The 18,615-nt window shown below is 43.3% G+C and overlaps 3 protein-coding genes across 3 annotated transcripts in view; 2 read left to right on the forward strand and 1 right to left on the reverse strand.

The window, feature by feature from the left end:
* The first annotated feature begins 100 nt into the window (after window positions 1-100).
* Window positions 101-9,527, forward strand: LOC6569516 (cell wall protein DAN4). The gene is made up of 4 exons (XM_001995593.3): window positions 101-400; window positions 7,102-7,544; window positions 8,360-8,427; window positions 8,503-9,527. Exons 2-4 carry the CDS (start codon window positions 7,527-7,529, stop codon window positions 9,389-9,391), a joined length of 975 nt encoding a protein of 324 aa, XP_001995629.1. The 5' UTR covers window positions 101-400; window positions 7,102-7,526; the 3' UTR covers window positions 9,392-9,527.
* LOC6569515 lies at window positions 3,950-5,813 on the forward strand. The gene is made up of 2 exons (XM_043215971.1): window positions 3,950-5,630; window positions 5,695-5,813. Exons 1-2 carry the CDS (start codon window positions 4,069-4,071, stop codon window positions 5,789-5,791), a joined length of 1,659 nt encoding a protein of 552 aa, XP_043071906.1. The 5' UTR covers window positions 3,950-4,068; the 3' UTR covers window positions 5,792-5,813.
* Window positions 9,528-11,976: 2,449 nt separating the features above from the next.
* Window positions 11,977-18,615, reverse strand: part of LOC6569517 (protein sidekick) — a 56,648-nt gene continuing 50,009 nt past the window's right edge. Inside the window, exons 10-15 of the mRNA XM_032741293.2 lie at window positions 14,815-18,054; window positions 14,294-14,572; window positions 14,050-14,073; window positions 13,122-13,442; window positions 12,699-13,042; window positions 11,977-12,611 (exon numbers count right to left, since the gene is read on the reverse strand). Of these exons, the coding sequence (XP_032597184.2) occupies window positions 12,369-12,611; window positions 12,699-13,042; window positions 13,122-13,442; window positions 14,050-14,073; window positions 14,294-14,572; window positions 14,815-18,054 (4,451 nt within the window). The 3' untranslated portion in view covers window positions 11,977-12,368. The remainder of the gene's footprint in view (window positions 12,612-12,698; window positions 13,043-13,121; window positions 13,443-14,049; window positions 14,074-14,293; window positions 14,573-14,814; window positions 18,055-18,615) is intronic.

An 18,615-nucleotide genomic window follows, 5' to 3' on the forward strand; every position in this document is an offset into this window, starting at 1 on the left:
TCCCACCTCCACACAATGGTGATTCTATTCCGATTCAATCGAGCCAAAAGCTCTCAATGACGATCGACCACCATCTGGCATGCTCTTGTTTTATTTTTGTTTTATTATTATATTTTTTTTGTTTTATTGTTTTTGTTCTAATTCTCTTGCTCTCACAGCACGAATGAGAGAAGCTCCAGCTGAGCCAAAAGCTCATTCGACCAAGCACAGTGACTGATGATGCATAGCAATCAGATTAAATGTGGATATCAACAGCAAGAATTTTGATAATAAAAGTGAATGCGCCGATCTAGTATAATTATTTTGATATGAACATGCTGATAAGATATATACACAAACTGATTTGTATGATAAGCGACTGCTGCCTGCTGCCTTGCTGTCTCTGACTGCAAATCTGTATGTAAGTTGAAGAAGAAGAAGCCGTCTCTGACCATGTGCGAAGCGCTTGCTTCACACAATTATCTCATATCCACACACATATACATGTATATATATATATATACATATTCATATGTCTATGTATGCGTCTGTTCGCATTTGACACATTTTGTTGTTGTTGATAACTTTTGCACAACTTTCGCCTTTTCAATTGCTGAGAGAGACTTTTAATAGTCGGAGGGTGCCATTAAAGGAAACTTCTCCAATCCCATATGGTACATTTATTCCTAATGGGCCGATATATCTGTCATTCAGCTTGTTACTCAGCTCTAAAGCTATCATTTCCATCCATTTGTCAAAGCCAGCCGGATCAGAGCGATGACAAAGAGTAATTGTGTGAAAAGCTTCTTTTGCTAACCAAATTCACAGGCTACGAGTGCTCTTAAGCTATAAATAATTGATCAAAAAATGATTAACACATGAGAACACTCGATTGGGTTTTTGAACTAAATAATTCAACTTGAAATAAATAATTCAAAGAGACATGAGCAGCTGGACTTTGATCACGGCGAGATATCTGTCGACGATTCTTGCAAACATTCAAAATATTCTCTTTGTTTATTTGGCGTTTTTTTAAAATCTGCAAAATCATTGGCTCCGTCAATGAAGCTTGACACCTAACTGAAGGGATCGCGTCTATCGCATCCATTAGATGGCTAATCCCTCTGGTAAATGTCAGGCGACAGCACCCATGTCAATTTGTGGATCGGTACTAACATACCAATGTATATAAACATATATAAATAATAAGAAGAAAGACAAACGAATCGTTTGACAAGTGTCTGTGTGTGTATCTGTAACTGTCAGGTCGCAAGTATATCTGGATGCAGATGCAGATGCATCTGTTCATCTGGCCATCTCGGCCTCTTGATTAGTTTATTGTTTATTGTTCATAGTGCGCCGTATGCGGCGCATCAATCAGTTTATGGCGGCAGGGGCACAGCACCAAGTTTATGTTGAAGGAACGAATATGAGTTTTAGTGCCCAGGTAAATACACATATACATATGCATATTTATATATATATATATATATATATATATATATCAGGTCGCTAAGTGAGCGCTGTCTATGTAGCTGCATCTGTATCTGTATCTTTGTGACGTCTGGTGGTATCTGTGTGAAAGATTGAGGACAACTTTCATTTGCATAAAATGCATTTTATAACAAATTGACAGAACAAATTGTTGGTGTCAAAAATGCGTTACGCTTGACTGGATTCCCCATCTATGATTTAGATGCCCATCTTACTCTGTCTTCTCCATGCTCCATGCTTTTGTCTTATGTCTGTCCAAATATTTCTAGATGTTAATTAAAGGCACGGGTTGGCTTGTGTGATATTTAGATAATGTGGAATTTTCGAATAGCTAGCATATCGAGAGATCGAATGATCTTTCTCCAAAGTTTCTCCAAAAACAAAAAACCCGACTACTTCCACGAATAATGCTTTAATTTTCTGGATGAATTTAAAACGCATCAGAGACCATTAAAAGCTCATAAAGTTAAGGGAACCCATAAAGATACTTTTCATTTTAAGTGATCTAATTATGTTGTAAAGTCACGCAATTGATTGGAGATCGAATAGAGAACAGAGGCACTGAGAACCCATTTGCAATGATATATGTGTGTAATATGGTTGTGGCATAAATTGCCGCCTAAGCAGAACACTTAATAATCGATATGAATGAATGGAAATACATTCATGCCTGTACATCGATATAAATAGACTATGAAAATCATTTTCAATTCTTTCACACAACTACTTTCGAAGCTTGGCTGGAGATCGAATACCGGGGGCATCTTCCGAGGGCATCTTCCACAGAACGATGCACAGTTAATCTAGCAAAATGATTTTATTTTTTGTAATTAGCCAGCAAAGAGAGCCAAAGCGAGAGAGAGAGAGAGAGAGAAAGAGAGAGAAAGAGAGAGAGAGAGAGAGAGAGAGAGGAGAGATCAAGAACAAGAGCAGGCACCAGCAGAATATATATTTTTGTTTCGGATAGCGCCGATTGATCGATCAAAGCTGCGACCCAACCAGACTAATAAATCATTTTTCCATTCTCATTTCCATCATTTCCATCATTTCCACATTTTCCCCCAAGTAAAGTGAGAACTCACGACCAAGAGCCAAGAATAAAGCACCGCCCGTGGCCGTCCAATTGTCTGTCAAAGGCTATTAACCCCATTTTTGGCGGTGCTCGTTCCACTTGTTCCACTCCGCTCCACTCCACTCCACTCCACTTCACTCTCTCTCTGTGGTCATGTTTAGTTTGTCAGTTTTTTCGACCACCCTCTTTCTACCTGTCCCCTTCCCTTCCCCTCCCCTCCCCACCTCTCCTCTCCCCTCCTATCCCCACTAGCACACACACATTTTGTGCGTCTTGAGAAATAAGCAACTTGTAAGTTGCCCAAATTGTTTTTCCAAACAGCGATCACTAAAAATCGGAAAAATGTGGAAGCGTGGAGCCAAATGTGAAACAAAAGACCGAAAAACAGGCACTTTGGCTCTGGTTGGGACAGCATTCAAGATTCCCATCGGATCAGAACAGAACTGAACTGAACAGAACAGATTTGTTTTGATAGTCCAACTCAAACCAAGCACAAATAGACTGTGGCATGTCTCGGACTTGATGCTTGAATGGAGGCAGGCTCAGGCACATTCCAACTGTTGCCGCTAACCGCAAGAAAGCAAATCAGTTAGAGTGTTTTGATTAATGTCAGTTTTGACAGCTGTCCAACATGAAGATCTCCCCGACCCCCATCCCAACTCCTCTTGACGACCAGGCTCTTTTTCTCTTCCTCTCTTTCTCTCTCTCTCTCTCTCTATTTCTCTAAGTGGAACAACTGGAGCCCATCTCTGCTCCATTAGCAGATAGCCAAAGACAGCCCAGACATCAGAAGCCAATGATTTTCGATTAACTTACGTCTAACATTTATTTGGTCTCATTTGGGCATTTTGTCTGTGTTTTCCCAATCCTTGCCACAAGTGCTTGATCAACTTACAATCTATTATATATTGGCTCTTAAAAACTTTGCCATGTTATTTGTGATCGATTATGATGAAAAATGTTCCCAATTATGAAAGTATCAACCTCAATGGCCGGAATGCTTCGCTAGCAATATTAAATATTAGCTTGGAAATCATTGATAGATAATATATTAAAACTTTAAACTAAAATTGAAATTAAAAAGTTGATTCGTAATTCGGATTGAGTACCTTGATGAAAGTTCATTAAATTATTCAAGTGTATAACATGAAAATGATCCACTAAGATCCGTGAAGACCTTTGGGTCCCAAATAAACTGTCGTCTGTCACACAACAGCGATGTTAAAGCCATGTTGAGCGCAGCATAAACATGGCCAACAGAAAACCACTTGAGCCAGCTACTGGTCAGCTTTTAAACGTATGTGGATCAGCCCCACTGAACTTGGCGACCCGCTGAGAACAAGTTGGTCGCATTTTTGCAGCGGGGCCATTAAACGAAAGTACGATTTAGTTAGGTGAAGACTGAACCTGAACCTGAACCAGAGCCAGAACTGTGCCACAATGTGTGGTGCTTGGTGGCTGGCTTATAAAGTGGCCAGTTGATTTGGCTCTTTTGGCCATTTGATTAAGCGAGATACTTGCGAATGGCGGCCCTCAGAAGTTGTTGGACCTTGGCGCTGCTACGGCTGCTAAGCGCACTGGATGGGACCTGGAGCTGGACTCCCACACGAATGCCGTATTCGTTGGCCAGCAGCTATTTGAATGCGGCACAGCGACCACTGTGGATACTCGAGGATGAGCTGATGAAGCGCCAGGCGGCAGATAGGCAAGAAGCAAATGATAACGCAATCGGCATGCGACGTGGACTCAATCGACGGCGCCAGGAACGAGAGCAGGTCTATGTTCCCACAGCGATAACGATACGCTTGCGCTCGGATTCGAGCGACGAGCTGGTGCCGAAGCCGATGCCGCCTCAGGCGAGACCCATTATCCTACCGCACCGGCTGCAACTGCCCAGCCATTATATGCAGCAGCTTGGCGAGGCGCCACTCTTCAAGGGGAAGGTGAAGGCGCCACACTCAAGGGGCAAGGCGAAGAAGAAGGAGAAGGCGCAGCGACGTCGCCAGCCGCAATCGTTGCCCATTTTTGATAGTGCGCCCGGTGACAATGCTCTGCCCACATCCAGTTATCCGATCTTTGTCTACAATGGGAGCAGGGGTGAACTGTTGCTGAATACGATGCTGAGTGCTCGACGCTATCCAATGCAGGAGCCAGTGCCCGGCCAGGTGCTCTATCCACCGTCGACACCCATGTTTCGGCCGAAGCCGATAGTCGAGCGTCTCCGTCTGCCCGGAAAGCGGGAGCTGCTTAATCTGACGCTGATACCCTTCTATGCACACGAGGCCATAACCCCAACAACAATAGAAGCGACGACAGGAGAGCCAAGCGAAGATCCAGATCTTGTTGTTGCTGCAACTGAAAGTGAGCCAATAACCACACCGATGCCGCCCACACCCAATGAGACACAACTGGCAAGCGGCAAGCGCAAAAGGAAGTCAAAGAAGGCGAAGCAATATAGTGCATATCACTCGCCACAGGAGGTCGTGCAGTGGCAGCCCGAGTTGCGCACATCCCCAGCACTGGAGGCGCCCGACAATCATCGTCAGCATGAGGTTGCCACAACCAGCGAGGGCAGCGCACAGCAACAGGAGGAGCAGCTGCAGCTGGAACTGCAAACGGGCCTCGAAGAGCCCAGCCAGGAGCTGCAACAGTCGCCCAATCTGATCGAGGAAACCACCAGCAGCAGCAGCAGCAGCAGCAGCAGCAGGGACAGCTCCACTACCAGTTACAGCTCCACCTCCGGTTCTAGCACCAGCTCTAGCTCCAGCTCCAGCTCTTCCTTTCAGATTATCTATGTGGATGAGAGTTTGGAGTCACCTTCAGATTCGCTGGCAAGCACCACAGCAGCACCACCGCCACCACCACCACTACAACAGCAACAGCGCCATAGTTCCCGCTTTGCTCTCAAGCGAGAGTATTTTGCCTTTCCCGTTTACACTCTAGGTAAACTGCTGCAGCATCCCCATCGCAAGGCAACAACAACGCCAACAATGCACGGAGGCGAAGTCCGTGATCTGGAGCTCGACTGCTCGGAGAGCTCTAAGGAGCATAGCGATCATAACACCTGGTTTATCTTGAATTCGCGGTGAGTTGCCAATGGATGGGGAGGGGCTAATCTTGAGTCATTCATCAAATTTACCGCCTTGCAGCTACAAAGGACCCCATCACAGTGGCCAGAGCAAGGGTTCAACTAACTATTATACATCCAAGTATATACAGAGTCCATCCTCAGTAACAAGAACGTAGTACAACATGAATTTAGTCAACCTGCATGTGATTCAAATACTCTTCTTTTTTTTTTTTAGATTTAAGAAATAAATGATGGTTTGCTTATCTGTTAAACTTCTATCGTTCTTTTTGCTGATCTTTTTGCAAGTTTCATTATTTTTATAAGAGCTGAACGATTTTGTTTTGTAATGAAAAATAACTCATCGCATAAATACACTCCTTTCGATTGTCGGTCGATTATTTGTTTTTAATTATTTTAAGAGTGATTTCCACTTAGTTGCTCGCTCATCTCACACAGTCTGTGAACGGATCTCGCAATTCGTTTGGTGCTTACTTATTAATGATCTGACATGCTCATCACAATTACCTTCACCAAATTGTTGTAAGCTGTTCTTAACAGATCAAGCCACCAAACCTGATCACCTGAAAAATAGCCATTAAATATATACATAGTTAAACACCTCGCCTTTTTTAACGGCTCATGTGCTGTGCTCAGCACTATCATTAAAACTCAAGTCTCATTAACACCTCAATGCATACATACATACATACATCTGTATGTATGTGTCTCTGCTGACCTTTCTTATAATGCCATCAATAATACTCGGCTATCTATTGAAAATGTTTACCATCCATAAAAAATGGCAATAAATTCCTGCGGACACAAAGACGATTCTTTACTCCCTTTTGGAAAGTTGTCATAAAATGCAGTTTTAATGACCGAACAACTCAATCGAAGCCAAAGAACCAATTGTTGTTGTTGTTGTTGGGTTGGGTTGGGTTCCCTATTCAGATTGCATAAGACACTAATGGGTGGGGGAAGGGGGATGAGAGTTGGAAGAGCTGGCAGAGCTGACAGACCTGCGTGCAAAAAGTATCATGATGGCCATTGGGGGGGATTTTCCAGCAAACAACAAAATGCTGACTGACCTAAATTCCGGGATCCAATACAAATCAAATTCCAAATGTGTGAAAAGCGGGAAAATAAGGAGAGAGAGAGAGAAAAAATCGAAATACAAATAAAACCGAGAAATAGTCATCTACAAATATTTATGGCTAATTCAATGGCTTGTGCCCTATTCAGACAAAACAAAAAAAACCGAAAAAAATAATACACGAACCGCCCCGCCCCACCCCCGTGGGCCGCCGTCATTCATTCAATCATTTTGTCAATGATGGGGCTTTCTATTCTAAACGCATGTTCATTATTATTATTGATTTCCTAACTTATTTTTCGCTCTTACGACTTTTCAGTTTTTTCCAAGCCAGCAATTAATTTTCTCGCTCTGTTCTATTCCCCAACTAATTCGACGCCCATGAAACAAAAGGAATGGAAACAAGACGCACGCCGTCCGAGCCGTCTTTCATGTCTAACGAACATTGCTCTGGGCTATGCAACATACATGCAACATGAGGATGGAGTTGGAGATGGAGTTTGAGTTGCAGTTGGAGTGGGAGAGTGGCAGCGCCCAATTGATCCCCCGTCCCGGGCCCAGCTAGTGCCATCATCTCGTATAAAAGCTCGGCCAGTGACTGTTTTTGGGTTTAGAACAAATGCAGCTGCTCACGCATGCGGACTAACGCGAAAAACTCATTTAATACTTTACTTTTTTTTTGAAGTGTTGTGCTCTATTGTGATATCAGTGCTAGCCGGCTCAGGACACTCACACACACACACACACACGCATACACACATACACACAGGATATTCGAAGAGTGCGCGAGTTTTGTGTATTTCGAAAACCGATCGAAAATGTGGCAATATTTTGTGGTATGTGAAATGTTTCAAAAAGAGACCTGAAAATAAAAACAAGATATATATAATATCTATAAAGATATTCAAGATAAACAAAAAGAAACTCGAGTAAAATGTGCAAAACTAAAACTTGAAAGAAAATCAATAATAATACAATGAAAACATTCTCGTTGTATAATATCATTATACCAACGTACAACTATTGATTTCTATTTGTTTATATATTATAATTTGAACAACATTAAGTTATACATGAGGCGAATTGTGGAGACTTCAATTATGACAACGAATCAATAATAAATATTGTTAATAACAATAGTTGATACAAATTGGCTGACAGTTCCCAATAACTTCTGAGCACGCCATGTTTTAGAGTCTAAATTATAAACAAAAATTAGAGTAGTATCTCAATTTAAGATATGGCAGACCTACAGACACTCCAGTGACTTTATAAACTTGTTCCAATGTTTCTAAGAAGTAGATAACGCTGCTTCAAGGCATAACTGTCCCAATTCAAAGGCTTCTAAATCGCATACTAAAATCTGTTTAAAAATTTTTGAAAATTGAGAGCAAGAAATCGTCTCTAAGATATCATCCAATTGATTTTACTACTACTAGTTATAAGCAGAAGATAATGAGCTCTAAGTGAATAGATACGGAATTGTTCCTTGCTCATTTAAGTAAAGGAACAAAAATGTTCCAGGATTATGTGGTATTCTAAGCAAAATTCATATTGATATTTTGACTAGCTTTGTATTAGTTCATAAAATATATTCTTTACCCATTTTTTGTACACACTTTGCCAAAATGACCCCTTGTTTATTTTTTAGCTCATCGCCGGCCTGTGCATTCTGCAGTCTTTACCGACCAGTGGCTTTTGGTGGCCCAAGACGACTACGTAAGTGTGCAACTAGTTAGTCACTAGATAGCCGCCATCTTTAATGACCACCTTGCATTGCACACTCTTATATAGGGAAACACCTCGCACGCAGGTGCTGCAACAGATCCCGCTCACCTATTTCCGCACCTACACGTATCAGCCGCTGACGGGCGGTCCCTTTGGTGTGCCCCTCTTTGGGTTTGGTGCGGCACAGACGCCGTTGCTCTCTGGCCGCCCTTACGATCCGTATGCGGTTACCAGCTATGCGGCAGCACGGCGACACGATGTTGCTGCTCCAGCTACAGGCTACAAGCCGGACGTGACGCCACCCAGTCTGGCGATTAGTACAACAACGCCAGTGCCGAGCACAACAACTACAACGACGACAACAACACCGGCACCAACAACAACCACAACAACGACAACAACATCAACGAGTCCACCACCGCCGAGCAGCAGCACAGAATCAGGAACAGTCGCATCATCGCTGCGCTTTGGCGAATACAATTCAGAATATCCGACATATACTCGCCGTGTCAACAACTTCTACAATGCTCGGCCACAGTATCCTTATCCGGACTACTTCAACTACCAGCAGCCAAACACGCTGTCGGAGAAAAGCGGATCGCGCATTCAGTTCGTTCCCTGCATGTGTCCCGTCAGCATGCCCAGCATGTCAGCCATGTCTGGACTGGGGATGAGCAGTGCCACCAGCACGGACCGCGACAGGCCAGTGAGCATCTCCATTAGCAGCAGCCAGCCTGTCGTTGGGGTGAAGGGAGACGTGCCGTCCTTGCAGGCGCGCCACATTGATAGCGAGGAAGCTGACCTGGACGAGATGGATGACGAGGATGAGGAGGATCAAGCAGCAGCAGCCGATGCCTCCTCATCAGCTGAAGCGGACGATGTTGCCGTTGTGACAAAGCTCACCCTCGAGCCGCAATACACCACACCCGCCGTTGAGTCCAACAGTGTCGTCTAGTTGCGCCCCGATCGCGCCCCAACATAGTATTAACTACGTCTAGACTGATTTGTGCTGCTCCCATGAAGAGAAGGAGACCCAGTTCCGACGACAGTTTGGCATTTCCCCCTCTTTTTTTTTTTATTTGCCCAAAGTAAAGTACAACAAAATAAATTAAATACCGACTCGGCGGCTGATGTCGATGGAAGTCTAGTTCTTAATAAATTATACAAGTTGAACCAGGACTCACAAATTAAGTTAAAAAACAAAAAAAAACAAACACTTCGTGTACCAAAAACGCATTTTTCTTTTTGCCTGATCGGAAATTGCTTAGCAGGTTGCTGTATTGGATAGCGAGTGCACCAACCATTGACACCAATAATTAGTCTTCAAGCTAAATAAATTGCGGCACACTTTTAGGGGCACCCATACAATGTCAAGAAGACTATAACTCGCCCATTTCCATGCAGATTTTGGAAGGACATGGATTTGGAAGGACATGGATTCAAGGATATTGAGATTATTTCAAAGCCCAAATACTTGTACAAATAAGTATATCGAGCTGCATTTAAGATATACGGAGTCATCGAAGGACCCAAGAACCACAAGGCCGATTTGGATATCCTTTCACCAGTTGATATCTTCTGAATAGTGGAAAATGAAACAAGCTTTGATCTGAGTTTTTATACACTTATGTTTTGTTTTTATTGGATCATATGATTCGTCAATTACATTCATACATATAGATAGGGCTAATACTTAGCGCTTGCTGCGCGATTTCAACTAACTTCTTTGCTTCCTTATCTCTCTTTAGTGTTCTTCCACTCTGCGCTGACTCCATATGCGATTCCTTGCCATGCTTGATTCGTTCCTATGTTTTAATACGTACATTTATGTAGTACTTGCATTTAAATATTTCTTTCGATTTTCTTTTTATCTTTTTCTTTTGTTTTTTTTTTTGCTTTTTTTTCTGTTTGCCTATGCAGTTGCTGATCAATTAACAATTACAATTACATATATATCTAGATGAACTTGTGCATCGAGTGTTTGAAGTAAAAGTAAGTTTAATATTAAAAAAAAAAACAGTAAATCGTATTATCGAATAAATATATTCGTATGAACTAATATCCAGAGTGGATTCAAAAATTTTCCATTTTTTTTTTAAATTTATTTTGCATGCGCCGAAATCGTTTAAGGTCTAAATATCCAAATAATAATTATAATAAAAAAATATATTTACATATATTTATACATATATATGTAAGTAGTAAAATACAATTAATCAAGAGAAAAATATGTAATCAGTCAGTTTAAGTTATAGATATACAATTAGACAAATAGTATACATATATTAATTGTTGCATAGACATATACAATTTGAATTCTGCGTTTGAGTTTAACAATTATATACTAGAGTTCATTATAATCATCTGTTCTTAGTTCTGCGCTCGCACTCATACATATTTGATGCCTCCTATTTCCTCAGACCAGACACTATCCTTTCTAGTCAAACCCCCCCAACAGATACATCATACACAGGGTGTATGTGTTTCTTATGTTGTTGAAATATCCAGTGACACATTTATATGTATGTAAGCGAATTAATATTGTAATTATTTCTATATATTTTCTTCGGCATTTCTGCTTCTCTGCTTTCCTTCATTTCGCTTCTTCTCTTTTGTTTTGTTCTTGTCGTTTCATCGTTTTTTTTTCTTCTTTTTTTCAGTTTTTTTTTTTTTTTTTTTTGTGTATGAGAGGAAAATTGGGGACAAGGGAATTATGTGTTTCTTGTCATGTATGTTGTCCGTTTGTTTGTTTGTTTGTCCGTCGTCGTTTGTGTTGGTTTTGCTTGCTTACGTTCTACAAATTGCATAAATATGGCCTTTAAGTATTTGTCAAGTAACACACATATACTTATTGATATTTCAAATACATCAAGAGCTACGTCTCAAAAAAATTCATCGTCATCTCTTCTTCTTCTTGTTCTTCTTTGTGTTCGCATTTATCATCTCATGCGCTTATTAGATATGCTGTACTTATGTATTTTCCTGTTCATTTTGTTTGCTGTTTCATCAATTTATTATTATCTCGTTATTTCCTCTCCATTCACTTTTTCGCATTTCAATTTAGATTTGTTCGTTTTTTGCAATTGCTGCCCTATTATCAAATACCCTATATTTTTTGTTTGCAATTCAGGCAGGGGTGACAACAAATGATTTGTTGTCGTTTGTTTCATCGTCTTATGCTCAAAATTGTTGTGAGCTTGTTGTTTTATTATTAGGTTTGTAGTTGCTGTTGTAAATTAGTTTAATATTAAATATAATGAGATTGCGCAAGGCTAAAAATTTAAATCATTCACATTCACCAATCAAGACACATTCATTCCCACACACTGAACACATTGAAAATGTTTACCGAAAAAACAAAAAAACCTAGCAAAAATGTATATATCACAAGTTTTTGCTCTCGATATAGATAAATGCCAGTTAGTTATATATATATGTACGGTCGTAGGTACTAGATGGGCGTGGCAGACAACGGACGCACATAAAACAAAATAAATTAATTAACAAAGAAAAAAAAAAGGATTAAATTTAAATAATCAGTTAATAAAATAAGAATTGGGCTGGGTCAGTGAAACATTTCTAAAACTAAATGCTTGTAAATCTCAGATCTCTCATACTAATAACTATAAATTATACATACATAGTATATAGCTTCAAAATACAACTACAGCTTAGTTCTCCCTATATATAGCAGCGCATCAGCATTAGTTTAACACTCACATCACATCGACAAACACACACAACGACACACATCGACACACACAGAAGCGCTGGAATTGATTGATTGATTGATTGATTCATTGATTGATGCCAGTGGGTTGAAGCTGGACTGCGGCTCCATGTGTTGTTGCGTTGTTTCTTGCTTAGACGAATGTCTCCCTGATGTTGTTGTTGCTGCTATCGTTGAATAGATCTTACAACTCAGTTGACCGTCAAACGAATGACGAGAATCCGGGCAATGGAGCCCGTGATCGTGCCATATTATTCACAATTATCTGGCCACCATTGAGACTCATTACGGCGCTGCCCTCCGGCTCCGAGTCGGTGTAGCTGGAATAGTTGCGCACCGGCTTTGTCTTCTTCCACGATTGACGCAACGAATCATTCACATTGGCATAATGATTGACGAACGAGTGGGGATCGCTGCGAACGCTCTCGTTCTCGCTTTCCGAGTGCTGCAATTGGGGGATATACAGAGATTTGTATTAATTTGTTATTCATAGTTTGCATGGATATGTTGCTACTCATACTCGAGCACTGACTTGAGAGGCGTCAGAGCTGCTCACTTCTGATGGTTTCTCGGTGACGCTGCTATCGTCCGGGTTCTCATCGTAGCACTTGAGACTCTCTTCATCGCTGTGATACGCAACCGAAGCGGGTGATGGCCTCGGCGGACTCTTGCCCAGCTGCACACTTGTCGGTGGTCGATTTGTTGACTTGCGTCCCAGGGTGCCCAGAGTGCCGCTCCTCAAAGTTCCAACGCTATTTAGTGTGCCGGTGCCGACGCCATGACGCGAACGGTATAGCTCCAATGCCAGCTCCTGGCGCTCATCAATCGACATCGCCATCGACTCCTCCAGCGTTTTCTGCGCCTCTTCTGTGCGGCCTTGAAACACGAAGAATTAATCATAATTAAATGTGTATTTTCGAGAATATTGGATTTCATTGGATTTATGGAGACATACGCTTATACTTGTAGCTCTTGCTCTTCACACAGAGGACGGCAATGACCATGACAATGATGACGATCGATGTGGCTGCCAGGGAGACCATGAACCAGGTTTGCCTGTAGAATGGCTTATGCTGCAGATAGCCATATTCCATATGCAGCTTTGATGGCGTCACAATATAGTCCTTGGAGTAAACGGGAAACGAGATGCCATAGCGATTGTAGGCAATCACACGGAATGTGTATGCCGTCGACGGCATCAGGATGTGATAGCTAATGGTGTAGTCCTGCATGGTGCCCTTTCTCGTCCGCTCTATTTTGGTCCAGCGCGAATCATCTGCGAATTCAGAAACTGGAAAGTGAATGGGTTGCTAAGTGCGGGTCCAATTTGAGCACATTTGCAGTCAAATGGATGGTTAATGGATGCAGCTACGAGGTTATCTTGACGTGACGTCATCAATCAATCAACTAACTACAACAAAGTCAATCTCAGCAAAAGCACTTCCTTTTCGTAAAAGAGAATATGATACAGGTTAATTTCGAATTTGTAATTTTCAACAACAAATATTTGCATCGAAAAAGAATACTTTCAAAATAACCACTTTGCATAAGGATTTCGGATCATCGTTTGTTCCATCAATTGATTTTGCATGTATATGTATATATATATATATATATATATATATATATATATATATATATATATATATATATATATATATTTATATATCTGCGTATTAGTATATATTTTGTCTTTTTATATATATATTTAAAATAAATATTTTAGAATTCGTATTACTTGTAGATAGTTGTGGTTAATAGTATTTGGAAATGTATAAAATATATTCAATGTTAATGGAATGAAATATTATATTATATTATATATTATGGGTTAATACGGTTAGGTTAACGAGTTAGGTTAGCCTTAAGACTACAATACTTACAGGAATATGCGGGCTCTCCTTTTTCTACGCAAGCATTTTAGAGAATGATGGTTTATTTGGTTTTTGTTTTTGTTTTTGTTTATGTTTTTTTTTTTGGTTTTGAAAATTGCATTAATTTGGAACCAGTTCACCAAAAGATTATTGCATAGAATAGAAATCGAAAGGCAGTTAGAGAATGACTCCATAGAGAAAGCCGGTACCACTACAAGTTAGGATTAAGTGCAGCCGTATAACAATCACTTACCACGCTTCTTGGCCTCGATCAGATAGCCGAGTATGGCGCCGCGACCAGAGGGTCCATTCACCCAATGCATATCGACGCTGGATAGTGTCTTGGTGAGTATCAAGTCCCGTGGTGCTACTGGCGAACCATCCTGCGGTCCCGTTGTCACATTCGCACTGATCATCGGCCCGTAGTCAACGGTCTGGGCACGCACGGTGAACGTGTAGGTGACCTCCTCCTCCAGATTCTGGACGCGCAGCGTTGTATTCGATACCTTCTGTTTCACCTGCTTGCTGAACTCTGTGTGAACCAAAAAGCAAATGCAAATTACATTTCGATATCCGTGAACAACTTGAACTAGAAAACAAATTATTAGCAGGCGCAAATATATTGTGACAACTTCACTGGGAATTTAACTAAAAGGGAATCTTGTGAAAGCACTGCTGGAAACAACATGTAATCCGATTAGGCTAAGATATATATTTCTTATCAGCACTAATAGTAAGGTGTCTAATCCAATTGCTTGTCTTTCTTTTACTTACTCTCATTCTCCTCGGTGGTCTCGTAGGTCACCAGATAGCCGACTATTTCGCCATTGAGGTATTTGGGCGGATCCCAGGTGACCTGCAGGCTCTGCATCGTGATGTCCGTGAAACGTAAATTCCGCGGTGCAGTGGGCACACCTTGGAGGGTTCTCACCGTCACAGAAGTGGAGCGTGGACCGTCGCCGGCGGGATTGAAGGCCAGCAGCTGGATGCTATATTCGGTGTACTTGTCGAGAAAGACCAAATTGTGTGATGTGGCTGTGCCAGCGACAACCTCGATTTCCTCCTCCCATTTGCGACCGCGATCGTGCAGTTGCGGTGAATAGGTGACCAGATAGAAGATCTTATAGCCGAGAACATCGCCATTCTGCATGCTCTGGATGGGTGGCTTCCAGCGTAGACGCACCTCAGTGCTGGATATGGGTGCGGCCTCTAAAGTACGTGGTTCGCCCGTCGGCACCGCTTCGCCGACGTAAACAGCTGTTGGGGGCGTAACCGGACCCGGTCCCTGTGAGTTAAAGGGCAGCACAACAATCTCATAGTTGCGATCCTGGGTGAGATCCGAGAGCACCACACTGTCCACATTGATGCCCATCACATCCGTTTTGGGCGTTGTCTGCAATGCCGTGGGAAAATCGGAGAGCAGCTGATACAAGATGCGATAGCCACCAGTTGCAGTATCCCCATTCCACATGGCCGTCTCCAAGGCGCTCCAATGGACACGCACCGATGTCGGTGTTATCGGCACCGCCTTAAGTCCACCCACAGCCGCCGATGGGGCTGCTGGCAGGGTGCGAGCCAGAACGCTCTCAAAACTATACGGCGACGGGCCGAGATCATTGGTTGCCTGAATGCGGAACTGATAGATCGTGTGCGGCTTCAAGTCGTACACCGTATATGAGGTGATCGAGGGTTCGACCTTTTCGGGCAACGTTTGCCAGGGACCCTCGTTCTCACAGAACTGGAGCGTATAGTAGCGCAACGGTCCGTAGCCATCTCGGCCCGGTGTCCAGCTGAAGGTCATCTGATGCGCCTGGATCTGGCTGCGCGACACCTGCGGCGTCGATGGCTCCTGTGGTCGCTCCCGATTGTTTGTGGTGTACACAAGCACCGTGGCAATCTTGCCCCAGCCGAGACGCGTCTGTGCAGTCACCGTGAAGCTGTAGTAGCGTTCCGGCTGCAGCTCAGTGGCACGGAAGGTGCGATCCGAGGGCGAGAACTCGCGACTATAGTTAAGGAAAGCACTGCCATTCAGTCTGTAGGTGATCATATAGGCAAGAATCTCGCCATTCGGATCCTCGGGCACATCCCAAATGATGCGTGCCGTCGAGAAGGTCACATCCGGAAAACTAACATTCGACGGTGCTCCGGGCGTATCCTCAAAGGTCTGGACACGTAATGGTGGCGAGCTTAAAGCACCATCGCCCAATCTGGTGTAGGCCAGCACCTGAATGTGATAGACGACAAACTTCTTGAGTTCGGTTAGCGTCGTGGTGAATGAGCTGTTGTTCGGTATGGTCTTGAATTGGATGGGTGTATTGATGCCACCATCGGCTGCCGCAAAGTACACCTTGTATCCTTCGATCTGTCCATTGCGATGCGGCACGGGCACCTCGCCCCACCGCACCACAATCGTTGTCGATGATGTCGCATTCGCTTCGACCTCGAGCGGTCCATAGCTGGGCACTGCCTCGCGTGTATGCTCCTCGGTTGGGTTGCTGCCGAGGGAGCTGCCGACATCGTTGCAGGAGTAGATGATCACCTCGTAGAGGGTCCACTCCTCGAGATGCTCGAGCACATGCGAATTGGCTGTATGATCCTCGATGAGTGCACTGCGCAACTGTCCGTTGCCATCGTACGCTGTGTCATCCACCGGACGATAGGTGATGTTATAGCCACGCGGATTGCCAAACCATTCCGTCTGCTGCAACGGTATCCAGCGGACACGCAATTGTGTCGATCCCATTGCACGGACGGTCACATTGAAGGGTGCGTGCATCGGACGTGCCTGAATTGTTTGAAAGTCCTTGGTCGGTTCGGATGAGTTTGAGGTGCCCACCACGTTCGTGGCACTTAGACGTAAACGATATTGAGAGAAGGGCACCAGACCGGTCACCGTTAGGGTTTCCGCATCGGGATCATTGATCTCACAGACAGTGAACCAGGTCATGTTGCGTGCCGATTGTGCCTCGACCTTCCATATGGTAATGCTTGAGTTGCCATCGAAGCCGGGCGTAAATTGCAACACCACCGAGAAGGCCTCAATGTTGGACAGCGCCAGTCTAGTTGGTGCATGCGGCAACACTGGCTCCACACCCGATTGTATGGTTGCCGTCTTGGGTGCACCGCTGCCCACCTTTGTCCAGGCACAGATCTCAAACCAATAGTGTGTCGTCGCCTGCAGCTGATTGACAACCACCTGAGTCTCCTGCGCCGTCAGATTGATCGATTTCATGGTCTCGGGTCGATCGCGCACCTGATACCGCACCGTATAGGCAGTGAGTAAACCGTTGGCATGTCGGGGTGGTGACCAGAGTACGGTGACAGCTCGATCGGAGACCTCGGCGAAGTGCAAAGCGGTTATCTCATCGGGCACATCCTCTTTGGTCATCATTGGCACCTTGACGCTAGCAACGCCATCGCCTGGATCGGTAAAACACAATACGGTTATATTGTACTTGGTGTACTTCTCCAAGCCATTCAAGACGGTCGTCTGCTCGGCGAGGGGATCGATTAGGCTGGGCGGCACCGTCATCATGCGCTGCTCGACGTCCTGGAGTTCACCATCGATTTCACGCTGCTGCCATGCTTGGATCTTGTAGCCCTGATTGATGCCATTGATCTGCTGCGGATTCGGTGGTTTCCAGCTAATCTTAAATGCCGTCGAGTTCACGGCACGTACCCGGACATTTGTGGGTGGCGCCTCGGGTACGCCCTCCTTGGTCTTGATCTTGGACCCCTCAGTGTAGACCCCCACGCCCATATTGTTGAAGGCGGCAATCTGTACGATATAATCCTTCCAGGTGATCAGCTCCTGGATGAGAAAGTTGCGCTGCACCTCGTTGGTAATGTTCTGATACGACCAGGGCACATTGTTATAGCCATAGAGGCGATAGCGCAATATATAGCCCAAGATTTGTCCATTGCGATGCTCCTCCTGCGGTGGCTGCCATTGCGTTATAATCTCCGACATGGAACGGGCAGACCCAACAAATCCAACTGGCGGACCCGAGGGTGCTGTGAATATCAATCAATATATTTGCATATTATTACAAGGCACTTGTCAATTGTTTAATCAACAAAATACTTTTATTATTATTATTATTGGTGAGAGATAGAGAGAGAGTGAGAAAGATTCTTTTGTGGGTGTTATACATATATATTTGTATATAGTAGTACCTCGATAACGTGGAAAGACTACGCGCATTTGTTCATCAAAAGCGGGCACAGTCGACGATGCGATTTGACGACAACGATAGCAGTTAGAAGTATCATATACATATATGGTTATATAGCATTAGTTCTATGCGATAATTACTTGAGCAATACATTAAGATACACAGATACAGATACAGATACAGATACATATGCGAACTACTCAGTTCAAAAAGCTACAACGAGTGCACTCGACAACCCTACAATATAAAGCTGCTCAAGTGACTCTTCAAAATAAAACTTTGCGAAATACTTAAGACCACCAACTAAAAATGCAATTAATCTACGCAAAATGTAATTAAATTCAACGAATTTTGTTGCCATTTTATTTCATATATATCCGTAATCAAAAATTTATAATGT

Source organism: Drosophila grimshawi, unplaced genomic scaffold, assembly GCF_018153295.1.
Source record: "Drosophila grimshawi isolate 15287-2541.00 unplaced genomic scaffold, ASM1815329v1 contig_848, whole genome shotgun sequence".
NCBI lineage: Eukaryota > Metazoa > Arthropoda > Insecta > Diptera > Drosophilidae > Drosophila > Drosophila grimshawi.

Excerpts from the sequence above, each read along its gene's own strand:
- LOC6569515 (XM_043215971.1), top strand. The coding sequence starts at position 4,069 with ATGGCGGCCCTCAGAAGTTGTTGGACCTTGGCGCTGCTACGGCTGCTA. Across the intron at positions 5,631-5,694 it reads TGGTTTATCTTGAATTCGCG|CTACAAAGGACCCCATCACA; the intron begins GTGAGTTGCCAA and ends ACCGCCTTGCAG.
- LOC6569516 (XM_001995593.3), top strand. Across the intron at positions 8,428-8,502 it reads TGGTGGCCCAAGACGACTAC|GGAAACACCTCGCACGCAGG; the intron begins GTAAGTGTGCAA and ends ACTCTTATATAG.